Here is a 16090-nt window from a genome sequence, read left to right as displayed (position 1 = left end):
CTTCCTCCTTCCTTCCTCCCTCCTTCCTCCCATCCTCCTTTCTCTCTCTCTTCCGTCCTTCCTTTCTCCTTCTTCCTTTTTTTCTTGCCCTCTTCCCTCTCTCCTCCTCCTGCTCTCCTTCCTCCCCCTTTCCTCCCTTATCTTTCTCCTTCTCCTCCTTCTTCTATCCTAACATGAGGTGATAAATCAGAGGTATATAATAAAAGCCAGAATCGCCTGGGCTGGTGGACAGAACTCTGACACGTGCCGGCCTAAAGTCTGAGTGAAATCCATTTACTGAACGTCCAACTCTGCAACCAGGAATTGTCAGATGACTCAGGATTTAGTCTATTGTGTTCTTGGGGTCCCCTATTGAGACCACACCTCTTTATGGGTCCTGCGTTCATGTAGCTAGATTCAAAGCAAAATGTTTCTTCCAAGTAATTTCCTGAAAATGAGTAATTAAAGTCCTGAAACCCTCTAAGGAATGTTCAGGCCTGCATTCGCTGTGCTTCCTTTGAGGAGAAGACAGACCTCTGACCCTGAACTTCTAGCTTGGATTTTAAACGTGTAATGGGGCCCTCACATGGCATCTCTGGGTAGCCAAAAGTTCTATGAGGATCTGTTGTCTGCAGCATGGATGTCTGTCAGAGTGAGACCAGCTCACTGACATTCCAGGACATTTGTAGTCACTTCAGTTATTTGGATTTTAATAAATACTTGAAAACAAGACTTGGGAAGGTTTATTTTTCCTTTTCATTTTTCTTGTTTACTGTAAGCCGAGAGTCCTTGCGTTTTCAACAACTTTGTTGTAGAGCAAATAAAAAGTGCAGGTATTTGGAAGGAGAAAATGAAACTGTTCTGGAACACTCATATGAAATGTTGAATAAGTATAGGTTGTTAAAAATCAGCCAGGCAATGACTGTTACTGAACATGGCCATCTATTAACATGAAGTAAACTCCACCTGCAAAGTTTCCTTTTAGGAGAAAGGAGCTCAAGTTCTCTGTCTTAGTAATTCTGCGAAGAATTGGGCTGCGAAGGGCTGACACCTGGGGCAGTGGGGTGCCCTCAACGCCTTGGCTCCAAGGTGCTCACAGCCCGTGTGAAGCCATGTGGAGTCCCATCACATCTGCATCCTGCCTTGGTCTCAGTGCAGTGTGTCACACGGCGGCACACCGGTCACACCTGCTGTGGCAGTCCCCGTCCCAATTGATGCCTTTTCTTTTTTCAATTAAAAAAAAAAATCTCCTGGCTGCATATCATCAAGAAAAACAACATTGTTTTCAGGGTCTCTTATCTCTCCACTCCCAAATATCCTGTTTCTTTGGGCTGGACAGCCAGGACCAATAGAAACCTCTTCCTGCCATTGGCTGACTTCATTTCCCAGACTTAGCACAATCTCATCCGCTCTAAACAACCTCATCAAAACTACTTTCTGGTCAGAGAGAAGCAATAATTATTATTAACATTTATTAACGATCAATAAACTTGATTGCATTATGGCCAGCACTATTAAGGTAAGGAAAGGGTTCCTTTTAATTTGACAAAATCTTGTTCTTGTTACTCTTTTCTTTGGTTTCCTTTATCAAGGCAGATAAGTTAGGGTTGGGCAACACCCCCACTGCCACAATAGAGGACAACAAGATTTCCTTTGCACTGCCTAGTAAATTTCCTTTTTCCTACTCCAACCATCCGCAAGGCTTAAAAACTTCAAACTCAGAAAAAAATTGGGGTTTCTAAATTCACTGTTGAGTGCTGTGGATTACTTTTGGAAAGGCTTTTCGGAGCGCTTCTGAATTTTCAGATTCTCTAACTATCCCTAACAGTGCCTGGATGTGTGTCTGAGAAAAGGCAGCAGACTCGGAGAGGTTGAAGGGTCGGGTCAAAGCAAAAGATGGGTTTGTGAATGTCGGACATTTGGAGGCTCTTCAGTGGCTTCTTAGCATCAGGGATGCCAGGCAGTCCCAGTGGAAGCGAAGAGATACTCGGCAAGTGGCTGCTGGTAATGGGACGCAAATGTTGACTTGATTTGTGGGACATCCACGCTGAGAACTGAGCGTTCACGTAACTCAAATGGGGGTAATTTGGTTTGTTCCGCTATATGTTTATCTTCAATAAAATACCTACTGTCTGTGCACTGTGAGTAAGATTTCTTCCAGCAATGGTTAGGTTTGCGGGGATTGGAAAGCAATGGCCGGTCGGTTCTCTGTGCTCTGGAGTGTTTGGTCTGATGCATTTCCTTGCCTAAGTTTTTAGTAGATAGCATATAGAGATTAATGTGGAGGTAAATCTGTACAGGTACAATCCTAAATATGGCCCGATTCCTGGAAATGAAGCCAATTTAATGGTGACTGCAAGTCAAGGGGCATACAGTCTTGAATGGGGGTCTGTTCAGTTGTTTTAAAGGCCACCATACCTTCGTGACATTTGTAGAAATGTGAAAAATCAGAAACAAAAGCAGATGCTGAGTGGAGGAAAAAGAAGATTGTGTTTGTTGCATGTCTTTAGTTTTGCTGCATGGAGGTGAGAAGCATTTGGTGGTGTTTTCATGAGGCTTTCAGTTTGTTGGAAAGTGCACCAGAAAATGGAAGTTTGCCCAGAACTGGGCCAAGCCATTTGGTTTGGTATTTTCATAATTTGAAATGTTTGTATTAGAAGATTTGACTCACATGTACCATAGAAACTGTGTTTCAGAAGTGCAGCTTTTATTTCTCAAGGTGTGTTCAATAATATATTAAAAATCTACGTACCAAGAACTTTCACCTTATAGAGACTTTTCTTTCTTTGGCTTCAAGGATTGGAATCTGCTGAAATATGGCTCCTATAGACAGGAATTATAAAATCGAGAGTTAATGTGCCCTACTTGTAGCTACATGAATAGAAATTACTTGATTTTGTGACCCAAAATGTTATCTTTTTTTGTTCTTATTTTTATCCTTATTCATATGCATGTTAAATCAAATATTTTGTGTAAATCTTGAATAGCCTGGGTACGATCTTATGTGTTTTTTTTTCCCAAAAAAATCAGTGCATTAAAAAGGACATTGAAATAACAGACCATCCTTTAGAAGGTAGGTACATTTTGCAAAACATCCAAATGTGTTATACCGTTTAATTTAAAATATACATTTATGAATACATGAAGCTATTTTGAAAGTTTGAATATTTTGTGATTTTCTGAATACTTTTTTGGAAATAATAGTTTACACTTGTCTAAGATACTATGCTTGATTTAACATTTTATTACATTGCATTATGTGTTTATTGTATGTACCCAAGTGAACCCTTAGAGTGACTACAGGTGAATTTTTTTTTTAATCTTCTGTTAAAATAGTCCCTCTTTATAGGTGACTTCTTTTAAGACATGTTTCTGTTAGATTTCCTGGGTAAAGTAATGAGATGATTTTACAGCCTTGTTTATAGAGTGGAAAAAGGAGGTCCTGAGTCTGTTGACTACAGTTTCAATTACGTTAGTGCAAAGCCCAAGTTAGCATAGGGAAAATTATGGCTGTCCACTGGAATTAGGAAACAGCCCCCCATAGAGGCAATTTCCAGTCTCCAATGCACTCTGTTTTTTTGTTGTTTCAGTAAATAAATCAATTAGTCGATTGGGTATCAGATGCTCTAAATTTGTTAAGTTGGTTTTCCACATTTGAGTGGAGTTTTTATTTTTTTTGCATTAACATTTGTAAGACCCTATGAGACACTATGAAAAGCTAAATATTCTTTGTGATTCCAGTCTTTGTGATTCTTACCATCATTTTCCCTTGGTAACTTGAAATTGGGAACAAAATGTTTCAACTGGAAGAAGTAAAGGAATTTTGGGAACTTATGTGAGAGTGTTCATTTATCTCTAAGTGTCTGTGAATTTTAAGATCAGCTTAAGAGTTCTAGTAAAGACTTTGAAGCAACAAAGCTGATGGTTTGCAGACAATTCATGGATCGGTTTTGGTGCTTCCCTTGGCCATTGGTGACATCTGACAATATTGAGAGGTGCTGAACCTTACCGGCCCCACTGTCCCCACAAACAGCTCAGTGTTTGCTACAGACTGCAGGGATCCTGCTGTTGCACTGAAAACTCGATTGTGCTTCAGTTAGGAGTTTTAGCCTAATTTCCCAAAGACTTTCCTGATTCCTTTTTTTTTAATGCCATCTGCAATTTGGGAAGTCTGATGAAGCCTACAGTCCTTTCTCAGAATAATACTTTCAGGTGCATTAAAAAGAAATGCATAGAATTACAACAGAAATACAGTTCTCTCCCCAGACCTTTTAAGGAGAACATGAACCCCAGGTTGCAAGTTCTGATCCTGGAAAGATACTTAATGTGTAAAAGGGAATGTGGGGGATTTTCCATCATCACAGAGATCTGACATTGAAGGATGTGGAGAGAGCCAGCAGCCGGCAGCAGCATCAGGGGAAAGCATCTTAAAAATCAGACAGGACATGGAAAGTTACTAACAAAGGCTTGGTGGAGACCTGAGGGCACCCTAGTGCTATTTCCATGACTTGCCTAAAGAAGTTCCTTTTTTTGAATTGACAGAGGTTGGAAGGTTTGATGGTAATTGAAACACGACCTGATAGGACTCAATTTTATTAATTTAAAGACATAAAGCTTGCATTGTTTGCACATTTGCACTTCTTGAACATTTGCTATCACATGTGAGGGAAACTTATTAAGACTAAGAGTTATATGAAGAAAGTTAACTCCTCATAGAATTTTGATGGATGTGATTAATGAGTTTAATAGCTACAGATTTATGATTTTTCATCAACCTGTTGGCTAAGTGAAATACGAATTGCGTCAGTCCTTGTTACTTTAGGGGGATTCCGGGAGAATGGAAGGAAGGCCAGGGGCAAAATGCCGCTGCCCTGCTGTGCATAAGTCATTTCAGAGCATGCTCTGAGTATCTGTCCTTGCCGAAAAGTGGCTTTACAGGCAACTACTTTAAAACAACTTGCTGCTTCTGTTCTTGGTCAGCTCTGTGATCCAGGCTGCCTTCTGTGGACACTGCACACTTCTCCCTGGCCCTCTGCCTGTGTGTGCATGCACCCATGCACGCCAGGCACCCTGACTTAGTGACCCTGGAAAGCAGGATTGAGAATGGCTCAATCTGTGGGCTTTTTTTCCCCCATGAAATACAGTGCAGGACTGCAGTGCTCTCAGACAATGTGCTGAGCCTGAACCATTTCTTAATTATCTACGTTTATAAGTGATTATCTCATAAAGTTTTTGTTTTGCAAAACAGATCTTTATTTAAACACAAACACAGGTTAACAACTCTTGAAAAAGCATACATAAAAATAAGTAAATGAAACAACCATTTCTGTTGTCTTCAGGAAAATATGACTGATACATTTAGAACTTTAGAATAAGAGTCCCTCTGTGGGAGTGGAGACCCAAAGCCATTATAGGCACCCCAACAACTTGGCGGATTTATTGGTTTAACAGCTGATACATAAGAGAATCACAGAGTAAAGGCCGTGGGGAAGCCAGACGGATGAGAGTTTCTCTGAAATGCGAAACCTCAGAGAAGAGACAGGGACAGTCTCCAGGCTGTTCCAGCGTTTGGTAGCACACTCTGCTGTGGCGGGGTCTTTTCTTTGGAGCTACCTCAAGGAGAGCCTTCTTGTCCCCTCCTTTGACCCCACAAGATAGAGGACAACTGCTCCCTGGCCTGGGGATTCTGTCAGACCACCCCTGATAGCGCTTCTCTCACCTTACGTGGCCGCAGACACACTTGCATTTGCTTCCTTCCTGTTGTGACCCTGGGCAAGGTAGCTAGCCTGTCTGACCTCAGTTTCCTCACCTGTAAAATGGGATCATAATGGCTACCCTGTCTTGCACCCATCCTCAATAAATGGCAGATGCCATCAGACGCCCCCGCCGCGGCTGTAACCTTTTCTACCGTATTGTTTTTCAGGCCCTGCACTCAATCCTCTTAACATTTCCCACGGCCCCGCTTCAGCTGTGAAGCCCACAGCCACAGACTGCTCTGATGTGCGGCCTCCCACACCCAGGCAGGGTACATCTGGGTCTGGGCAGCCACATGACAGGGAAGGAAGGAGGAGGGAGCTTGCGGGGTGCTTGTTAAAGGTGTAGCAGGGCAGGTACCACACACAGGGGCAGGTGGAGCGTCCAGGGGTCGCCCGAGGTGGTGCTGGTCAGAGAGGGTTGGCTTCGTCCTGTTCTGAGCCGAGGCTGCTGGAGGAGGGCAGAGGCCTACGACTGCATCGTGCTCCTGGTTAGGGCAGGAACAGCACCCTGGAATACCCCACTGTCCTCTTTACTCCTGAATTACAAAAAATACATCTTGTTCTTTAGCATAAATTATAAACATAAAAAATTCTTATGGTAGAGAAAATGTTTAAAAGTCATCACAAAGTCCATATAAATTGTTCAGATCCTAACCAACCACAGCAAATTCCTAACAAATGGGATGTGTTTCTCCACCGTGTGTATCTGTTTGGCCTTGTATCTACCTACCTGACCTGCTCTTCTCAGTTAGCATTGTTTTACAAGCATTTTCCCATGTTACTAACATTTTTTGATAAGCAGAATTTTTATGTTTCATTATATTCTATCTAAAATATGTATTACCATTTTATAACCAATATCCTAGTGTATAAAGTGATGCTGCTTGCGACATTTCACTAATTATATTGCAGTGCACCATCTATTTAATTTTTTGAATACTTTTTATTAGTATTGGTGCCTAGAAAGGAATTATTGAGCCAATGGGTATATATATCTTTTAAGTCTTTGCCAAATTTAAATATTTGCCAATTTAAAAAATAATTACCAGATTATTCTCTGGAAGGATTATACCAGTTCCCCCTTTTTCTAGCCACATATGAGACCAGTTCCACACTACACCCATAACAACTCTGAATATTTTACTCTTTGAATCTTTGCCATTCTGACAGGTAAGAACAGAATCTCATTTTTATTTGTACTTCTTTAATTTTAGTATTTCATTACATTTTTTTGTTTGTTTGCTGTGAACCCATTTTGGCTAGTGGTCCACTGTGACCTCTGGATTTTTTTTCTTATTTATACTTTTATTCCCTGTTTGGTCTAGCTTACTTTCCACATATTTCCCCTACTGAGCTTGGCCAGACATGTTTTATAAAATTTAACATCGATTGCCATCTGTCCGCTCTCCCACTCTTCATTTTCTTTCTTGTCAGCACATTCTCCCAGCTTTGCTTGTGTTTGTTGTTTAGTGTGAATAATTTATGTATACCCACTGATATCGCAGAAGCTGTTTTTAGTGATATCTTATCCATTTCTTCTGTGTCCTCAACAGTGACTGGCAAAGAGTAGAGGTTCAATAAGCACTTGTTGAAAACATAAACTTTAATTTTAATTATTTGAAATCATAAAGAGGAAGTTAAATATCAGAGTAATGTAATCATCATTGTAGACTTCAAATAGAATTCTTATGTTTTTAGAGACATTTCTCCTAGTAAAATAACAATTAAAATTGACTTAAATTGATGTTTAAGAAAGTATAAAAAATGTAGCTGTAGTATCTTGAATTCATAATCCAAACTAACATCATCCTAATAACTGCTTGTTATGTGCCAAGCCCTGTGCTAAACTCTTAAAATATCTCATGTGATCCTCACAGCAGCCTGGGTACTGCTGCTTTCTTACAGATAAGGACAAAGGATTAGAGGGGCGAAGTGACTTATACAGGTCACCCAAATCTGTCTCCCTTCTCTTTATCACCTGATCTCTTTTTTCCTGTTATTCACCCTAGCTGTACATAGTGAATTACTGTGCAGAGAAACATGATGTATTAAGTGTTACAGAGACACATGAAATAATTGAATAATGAAAATTATTATCGCTGGGTACTTTATGTTATCTACTCTTCTGTGAAAAAATCCCATAGGCAGCAATTCTTATACTCTAGGTGGCTAATCAAAACAAAGTTCTAGAAAATTCAAGAGGTAAAACTCTAGCACTGAATTCTATATTTGCTCAGTGGCAAGAATTCTTTCCATATTTGGCGAGATCCAAGGGGCAGTGCTTCCAGATTCCAGATCAGCTGCTGATTTAAATTTCCTCATCCCAAGTATCAACTTCCTTGCACTCGTCTTGGGCGTCAATAATGAACACGCAGGTCAGAGTTTTCCATAAGGCCTTAACAAGTCTTTCAGCAGGGTGTTCATGGAATTAAGCTCTGGGAAGAACGGTAATCTGCTGTTGTACACAGATAAGTACAAAGACATTTTGAAAAGAAATGCTAAGGCCAAGCAAAATGATTTATTTTTAAAGTGCCACATCAGAATCCAATCATAACATTAACCTCAGGGCTGTTACTTTAAACACGTTTGTTAAAAACAATGCTTGTTGAATTTTTGAAAATATAATAACTTTATGCAAAGATCCCGCACTCTTGCATTTAACACATTCCACTTTTTAAATCCTTCTGCCTTGATGATTTAAAATCTCCCTTGCTGTTTTTTTTTTTTTTTAATTTACCAAGTATTGACACAGAATCAGCACTGAAGACAGGACCCTTCTGCTACCTCCACATTCACATTCCCCCCAAGGCCATTCATTCAGATCATCAGCCAGCAGTGAGTTTCTCATCTCCATGCTATTTGGGTTTCATTGGGTTTTATAGGGTCTTTTTTTTTTTTTTTTTAATTTTGACAGTGTGCTCATGATGCTCACCTTTGAGGAAGAAGAAACTGTTGAAACAACACTTTAGAATCTGTCAACACAATTAGTTTGTGTCTCAATTTGAGGTAGATGTCCCAAGACATTGCTCCAAGTTAAAAAAAAAAAAAAGTATGTGGTTTTGCATTGCGTAGTCCTCTTTGGATCCATACGACATGTATGGCTTCCCTGACCTTCCAGAGAGCATCAAAAACATGAAGGTTGAATTCGGAGAGCTCAGCCCACTTTTATCTTTGGCCCAGGGAGGCACTTGGTACTCTGTATTTCTTCGTGGCATCCTTAAAATAGCCTCTGTGGAAAAGGGATTGGCCTTATCTTCCGTGCAACGGATGGGAGGCATAGATATAGCTGCTGGCAAGGGGAAGTGGAAAGAGGCCCGTTTGGGAGAGGGTGGCCCGGAGCTTTAGTTTGATGATGCAGGACTTCCCCAGGTGAACGCACCTCTCCTGGCCCTAGCTCCCTTATAGGAAAATGGAGGTGGTCAGCTCCGCCTTCTCCACAGTGACCATCTGCTGACTGTGCTGCTGCCAGGACGCAGGGGGAGCTAACAGCAGTGCCCCTATCGGATCTTCAAACCGGGGAGGGGTCTTGTGCAGTGGGCAGGGAAAATGGGCTCCCATCTTGCTTTTGGGGTTCACACCCTGGCTGTTCTACTTCCTGGCCATTTCACCTTTGACAAGCCACAGCCTCACAGGAGATAGGCTTTTCCATCGGTGAAATGGGTAGAGTGATAGTTCCTACTTCACAGGGTTATAGTGAGATTCACCAAGTCGCAAGAGCCCAGAACTGTATATGGCACACATAAGCTCCTCAATCAAAGTTAGTTAATTTTACTATTCATTCAAGCCAAATACATTTTTCTTCTAAGACTAAAATCAGGGAATCTATGAAAAGCATTTCCCCCCACCTTTTTTTTTTCAATTTCTACAACAGTTTGTGAACTGAATTTTTTCAAGTAGCCAATTTGTCCATTTTCCTATGATGAACATGTTTTTATCTCTTCATTATAAAGTAAGAACTCTGACAGATACAGTGAGCTCCCAATTATTCACAAGCACCTGATCTGCATTGGAGATTGCCTAAAACAGGGCTGGGAAATGCTTGCTGGTGAGTTCACCTGACACTATGCACGGCAGGTCCTGGAAGGAGACATTCAGGGCGTTTTACCTTCTGCATCTCCCTGTTCTTCTTATTCTCCTTCCATACCCTTTCTCTCTCATTGCAATCGCTATCCACCTGGAAGGAGGCTTGAAAAACACAAAGGACAACAAGGATGACGAGGGGGACCCCTCCTGAGCCTCTTAAATGCTGAGGGATCCTTCCTGGACCTGTTTTCATTCATTCCAAGCTGCCTCTCCCAGACAATCACTTCTCTTACCCCAGGAAATCTGGGACGGTGCAGGTTTGCAAGCTTGATCTGGAATAAAGAAACAAAGGAAAAGACGGACCAGGAGGCTTGGCCTACGCCAGGCAAAAGTCAGCAAAAGCAGCCACTACACATCTCCTTTTGAGTTCTAACTTTTTACTTTGTCTTGTGTGAACTCCTGAACTGGAAGCATATTTATATTCACGTAAAAATAAGAATATTGTCCAAGGTCAAATGTAAGTGACTTTTATGAGTTATTGGACTTTGTGAATTACTCATTCTACCAACTTGAATTAACATAGATAGTTTTGTTGACTTTACCTTCTTTGTAAGCCAAACAGTATGAACTCGGTTAAGCCGGTCTTAGGAGAAAAGACATAAAATGTGAGTTGCTAGGATAGCATTCTAGTGAAGGAAGCCCCTTCTTTTGTTTCTTGTGCATCCCTGTGAGGGTACCTCTGTCCATCCCAAGAGTTGTTTTCATTGACTCACTGTTGAAAGCCCATGCCTATCGTAACCAATTTTGATAAGAAGCTGGTTACAAAATAAGCACATGTATACATTTTTTAAAGCCTTGTTCTTCTGGAGATGGAAAACATCTTTTTTTAGATCACATGTTTACTGCTTTGGTAAACAGTAAAATGCTGCTACAGCAATTACCTTGAGGATAAAGGGTTTGTAGACAGATACTTCCTGCGTTCACTTCCTACACAGATAGCCAGCCCAACCAGAGACGCACTGATGCAGGAAGGGCTCCCAGTGGAAACTTCCTCTCTCCAAATGCGTGGTTCATTATTCGTTATCTCCTCTCCAAGGGGAGTAAGCTTGTTGCTCCAGATTTTCTAGGAGAATTCTGTCTTGAAACAGGTAAAAATACAGAGTTTCTAAAGTAATGGTTTCAGTGCCTCGTTCTCATCCTCGGTGTCATCTACTTGGTGATTTTTAAGGGGACATGATTAGACTAGAATAGACTTGTCTATGAGTAACATGCCCCGTAGGCACCTCCGTCTCCTTTGAATCATGGAAAATGATGCATAATTCGAATGTTTTTATATTTGGTAGAAAAATAAGTCTCTTTGAGATTCAATGGAAGACCTTTTCTATGGTTAGTTGAAAGGTCATTTTAGATTTTGCTTTCTTTAGTCAAGCAGAGATTACCAGATTTGGGTACAAAAAATATCAGCTCACAGATTGTTTTCTGTGCTGATTTTACAGCAGTTACTAAATTCCAACGAATGCATTGTTTAGGCCCTTTGAACCGAAGCAAATAAAACCACAGTGCACACATACTAAACAATAGGGCATCATCAATTAGCCATCTACAGGATGTGTCCTTGCGGACTGGCCCCTTTGTAGGAGAAAAAAAAATAGATCAAGTCAACAAAAAATAACACTGAACAATAAACTAAACAAAATAAATAGCACCTGGGAGCCCCTCAAGCACTGGCGAAGCACCAAAGGGTGATGTTTACACACTCTACACACGGAAACCCACAGCTCCACCCAGATCTCCTGCAGGTCCCTAAAATACTCAAAGAACTCAGCAGCCAATCATTGCTGGGTCACCTCATGGTGAAGTACCCGCTTTGGTGATCAGAAAATGCTGAGCCTCTTAAATGCTGTTTTCATTCACTCCAAGCTGGCTTTCATAGACAATCACTTCTCTCACCCCAGGAAATCTGGGACAGTGCATTGCAAAGGGAAGAAGGCAGTATCTAACAGAGCATTCTGCCTGGCCTATTCCGTAAGTGCCGATGACTGCCAGGTGGGGAGCAGAGATCGCATTTGACCCCGAGAGACTGCCAGACATGGTGAGATGCTGTCATGTCTCATGTAGATGTTAATGCACGAATATATTCTAATGATTTTATCCACATATTCAATATATGTATTTTGTATTTAACATGAAATTGAATTGAAGTGAAATTGCCCAAAGAGATATTTTCCTTTAGGGACTCATTTCTTCACATACTTTTGCTTATCTTGTTGGAAGACACACTATGTCAATCTCAGTACCCTGTTTGAATGAAGACTGCTTTCCTCCTGTGTATCTGTTGCCCCTAGACAGTCATTGTGCAGCTTGTTACCTTTCTGTGAAACTCCATGAGACAGCTCCAGCATTCATCCTTACAGGTGCTACCTCCTGACACTTCTGCTTCTTTGCAAAATGACTTCCCTGATCTCCTGAGTCTGTATCGTTTCCAGTGCTGCCTGAACCACATTTGGGTGATGCTACAGGACCAGACAGCAGACAGATTTGTCATGGATGCCTGATGGGATAGGACCCTGTTGGCATCCTCTCTGAAAATCTCCCTTGCCTGGCTAGGGATTGTTTTATTTTATTTTCTTTAGCCTGTAGCAAATACAGGTTCAATATCTCCATTGAATAATATATTGTAGAAAGAAAGGCAGTAATAAAAACTTTGTTCTTTTTCCCCATTTGAAAAACAATTATAGGAGTTTAGAAAATAAAAATTTTAAAAACAAAATTAAAATAATTGATGTTACACCATCAAGGGTCTTTGAATACTCGATTATTATTTTTTTTGTCTTTACTCCTATACCAATGTGTTCTTTATAAAGAATAATAAAATTTGAGAAATTAAACTCATTTTTATTAGTACCTTTCTATCCACTTCTTTTTTTTTTTTCCAGGATAGTGAAAAAAAAAAAAAAAAAAAAAGAGGAGTGAGGGCTGAACTTGTTACGATTTAGAAATTAAGGCCCATGTTTTTGTTTTTTTTTTTTTTGAGACGGAGTCTTGCTCTTTCACCCAGGCCAGAGTGCAGTGGCGAGATCTCGGCTCACTGCAAGCTCCGCCTCCCAGGTTCATGCCATTCTCCTGCCTCGGACCCCCCAAGTAGCTGGGACTACAGGCGCCTGCCACCGAGCCCGGCTAATTTTTTGTATTTTTAGTAGAGACGGGGTTTCACCGTGTTAGCCAGGATGGTCTCGATCTCCTGACCTCGTGATCCGCCCGCCTCGGCCTCCCAAAGTGCTGGGATTACAGGCGTGAGCCACTGCGCCCGGCCCCATGTTCCCTCTTAAGGACCCAGTTTCTCTATATGAAGCAGATCCAGACCGCAGGTCCCTGTCCCACCACGCCTTTCACTTCCCTGTGCCTCGTTTCCTCATCTGTAGAAGAGAGTCAGTCATAATAACTCCTACTTCTTGGTAGTGTTGCAAGGATTAAACAGCTTAATACATGTATGTGCTTTGAACAGTAACGTGCTGTCATGCACAAAAGATGTAAATTGCAGACCAGGCATGCTGGCAGCTGCCTGTAGTTTCAGCTTCTCGGGAAGCCAAAGCAAAGGATCTCTTGAGCCTCAGTATCCGAGGTCAGCCTGGGCAACCTGGCAAAAGACCTCATCTCATAATAATAACAACAATAATAATAATGTTAGCTGTTATGGGCTCTTATTGGTTACTTATCCTAATCACAGTCTTCTTATTTAATTTACTCTCATATCTCATTTGCTTTTTCTGAAGTAATCAATTATCTTCCTTGATTGTGTTTGTTTCCAGTATTTGTCTTTGGAAAGGAATCAATCCTGCATTTATACCTGGTTATTTATAGCTTCTTCTAAAGGGATGAAAGTATTTCCCTACACAGTCATGCATCACCACGCCGGGTCAGTTCCGAGAAATGAGTTGTTAGATGATTTCATCGTACGAACATCACAAAGAGCACTTACACAAACGTAGATGGCATAGCCGGCTACACACGTAGGCTATAGGCTATATGGTGTAGCCTGTGCTCCTAGGCTACAAACCTGTGCAGCATGTGACCAGGCTGAATACTGTAGGCAATTGTGACACTTAACACAATGGTTTTTATGTATCAAAATTTGGAAAAGGTACAGTAATAATGCAGTATAGGCCAGATGTGGTGGCTCACGCCTGTAATCCCAGCACTTTGGGAGGCTGAGGCGGGCGGATCACGAGGTCAGGAGATGGAGACCATCCTGGCTAACACGGTGAAATCCCGTCTCTACTAAAAATATAAAAAATTAGCCAGGCATGGTGGCACGCGCCTCTAGTCCCAGCTACTCAGGAGGCTGAGGCAGGAGAATTGCTTGAACCTGGGAGGCAAAGGTTGCTGTGAGCTGAGATCATGCCACTGCACTCCAGCCTGGGCGACAGAGCGAGACTCCATCTCAAAATAATAATTATTATTATTAGGAAGGAAAAAAAATGGTACACCTGTATAAGGCACTTACTGTGAATGAGCTTGCAGGGTGGAAAGTTGCTGTGGATCTGGGTGAATCAGTGAGTGGTGAGTGAATGTGAAAGCCTAGGACATCACTATCTACTACTGTAGACTTATAAACACTGTATGTTGGCCAGGCGTGGTGGCTCATGCCTGTAATCCCAGCACTTTGGGAGGCCGAGATGGGCGGATCACAAGGTCAGGAGATCGAGACCATCCTGGCCAACACAGTGAAACCCCATCTCTACTAAAAATACAAAAATTAGCCGGGCATGGTGGCGCATGCTTGTAATCCCAGCTACTTGGGAGGCGAAGGCAGGAGAATCCCTTGAACCAGGGAGTTGGAGGTTGCAGTGAGCCGAGATTGCGCCACAGCACTCTAGCCTGGCGACACAGTGAGACTCCATCTCAAAAAACAAAAAAACAAAAAAAAACTGTATATTTACACTAAATTTATTAAAACATTTCTTTCTTCAATAGTAAATTAATATTAGATTACTATAACTTTTTTTACTTATTAAACTTAATTTTTAAAACTTTTTGACTCTTTTGTACTCCCTTAGCTTGAAACACAAATACATGGTTCAGTTGTACAGAAATATTTTCATTCTTTATATCCTTACTCAATAAGCTTTGTTCTATTTTTTTTCAACTTTCTAAACTTTTTATTAAAAACTAAGACACAAACACACACATTAGCCTAGGTCTACACAGGGTCAGGATCATCAATATCACTGTTTTTCATCTCCACATCTTGTCCCTGTGCCACTGGAAGGTATGCAGGGACAATAGCCTGCATGGAGCTGTCATCTCCTATGATAACAGTGCCTTATTGTGGAATCCTTCTTGAAGGACCTGCCTGAGGCTGTTTTACAGTTAACTTTTTTTTTTTTGGAAATAGAAAAAGTACACTCTAAAATAATGATAAAAAGTATGGTATAGTAAATATGTAAACCAATAACATAGTCAACTATTATCATTATCAACTATTATGTACTGTACATAATTGTATGTGCTATACTTTATACAACTGGCAACACAGTAGGTTTATACACCAGCACCACCAAAAACGTGAGAAATGCATTGTGCTACAGTGTTACTACAGCTGTATGTCACTAGGCCATAGAGATTTTTCAGCTCCATTATAATCTTATGGTACCGTCGTCCTATATGCAGTCTGTCATTGTCCAAAACATCATTGTGCAACTCCTGAATGTATGCTAATTGCTTTGTTCTCATGCTATTCCTTTGAGGACAGTAGAGAAAACATAAGAGAGTTACAATTGTTATTCCATTTGATGGCTCAACTGACATGTTAACCAAACTTTCAACAGCTGATCTCAACTGCATTTTTGTGAGCCCAGAAAATCAATAGTTTTGATAATTTAAAGTTGGAGAAATGAAAGATGTTCATTGTTTCCTCCCACTCTTATGCTTTGGGTGATACTATTAAATAAATGAATGTGTTTGTGCAATGGGGAGAGACCACTGTTCTCTGGAGTGGATCTAGAGGTTAAAAAGTCAAGCTATTTTGAACCAACTACTTAAGAGTGGCACATTCTTTAGGGGAGGTGAGCAGGCATCTACTGAATTATCATATTGCTAGTTAATCATGATTAAGAATCTATAGAACCTCGACCGGGCGCGGTGGCTCACACATGTAATCCCAGCACTTTGGGAGGCTGAGGTGGGAGGATTGTCTGAGCTCAGGAGTTCACGACCAGCCTGGGCAACACAGTGAAACCCCATCTCTACTAAAATACAAAAAATTAGCCGGGCGTCAAGACCAGAAACTCAAAACATGCGTTGTTAAAGTTCTATACCTTAAGTTCTGTGGC

The 16090-nt window shown here is 41.0% G+C and overlaps 1 protein-coding gene across 11 annotated transcripts in view; it reads left to right on the top strand.

Moving 5' to 3' along the window:
• The window catches only part of ERG (ETS transcription factor ERG), a 281869-nt gene that overhangs the window by 163134 nt on the left and 102645 nt on the right, over positions 1-16090 (top strand). The window contains exon 1 of one of the 11 annotated variants that reach the window (XM_054468842.2): positions 1373-1498. The exons of 9 other annotated variants lie outside the window; for them this stretch is intronic. In XM_054468842.2, the coding sequence (XP_054324817.1) occupies positions 1481-1498 (18 nt within the window). In that variant the 5' untranslated portion in view covers positions 1373-1480. Of the gene's footprint in view, positions 1-1372; positions 1499-16090 lie in introns of those variants that run through there. One more of the 11 variants, XM_054468843.2, reaches the window with a different exon arrangement.

The sequence above is a fragment of the Pongo pygmaeus genome, chromosome 22, assembly GCF_028885625.2.
Source record: "Pongo pygmaeus isolate AG05252 chromosome 22, NHGRI_mPonPyg2-v2.0_pri, whole genome shotgun sequence".
NCBI lineage: Eukaryota > Metazoa > Chordata > Mammalia > Primates > Hominidae > Pongo > Pongo pygmaeus.
The sequence above is the reverse complement of the archived record's forward strand: the minus strand, read 5'-3'. Positions and strand labels throughout refer to the sequence as shown.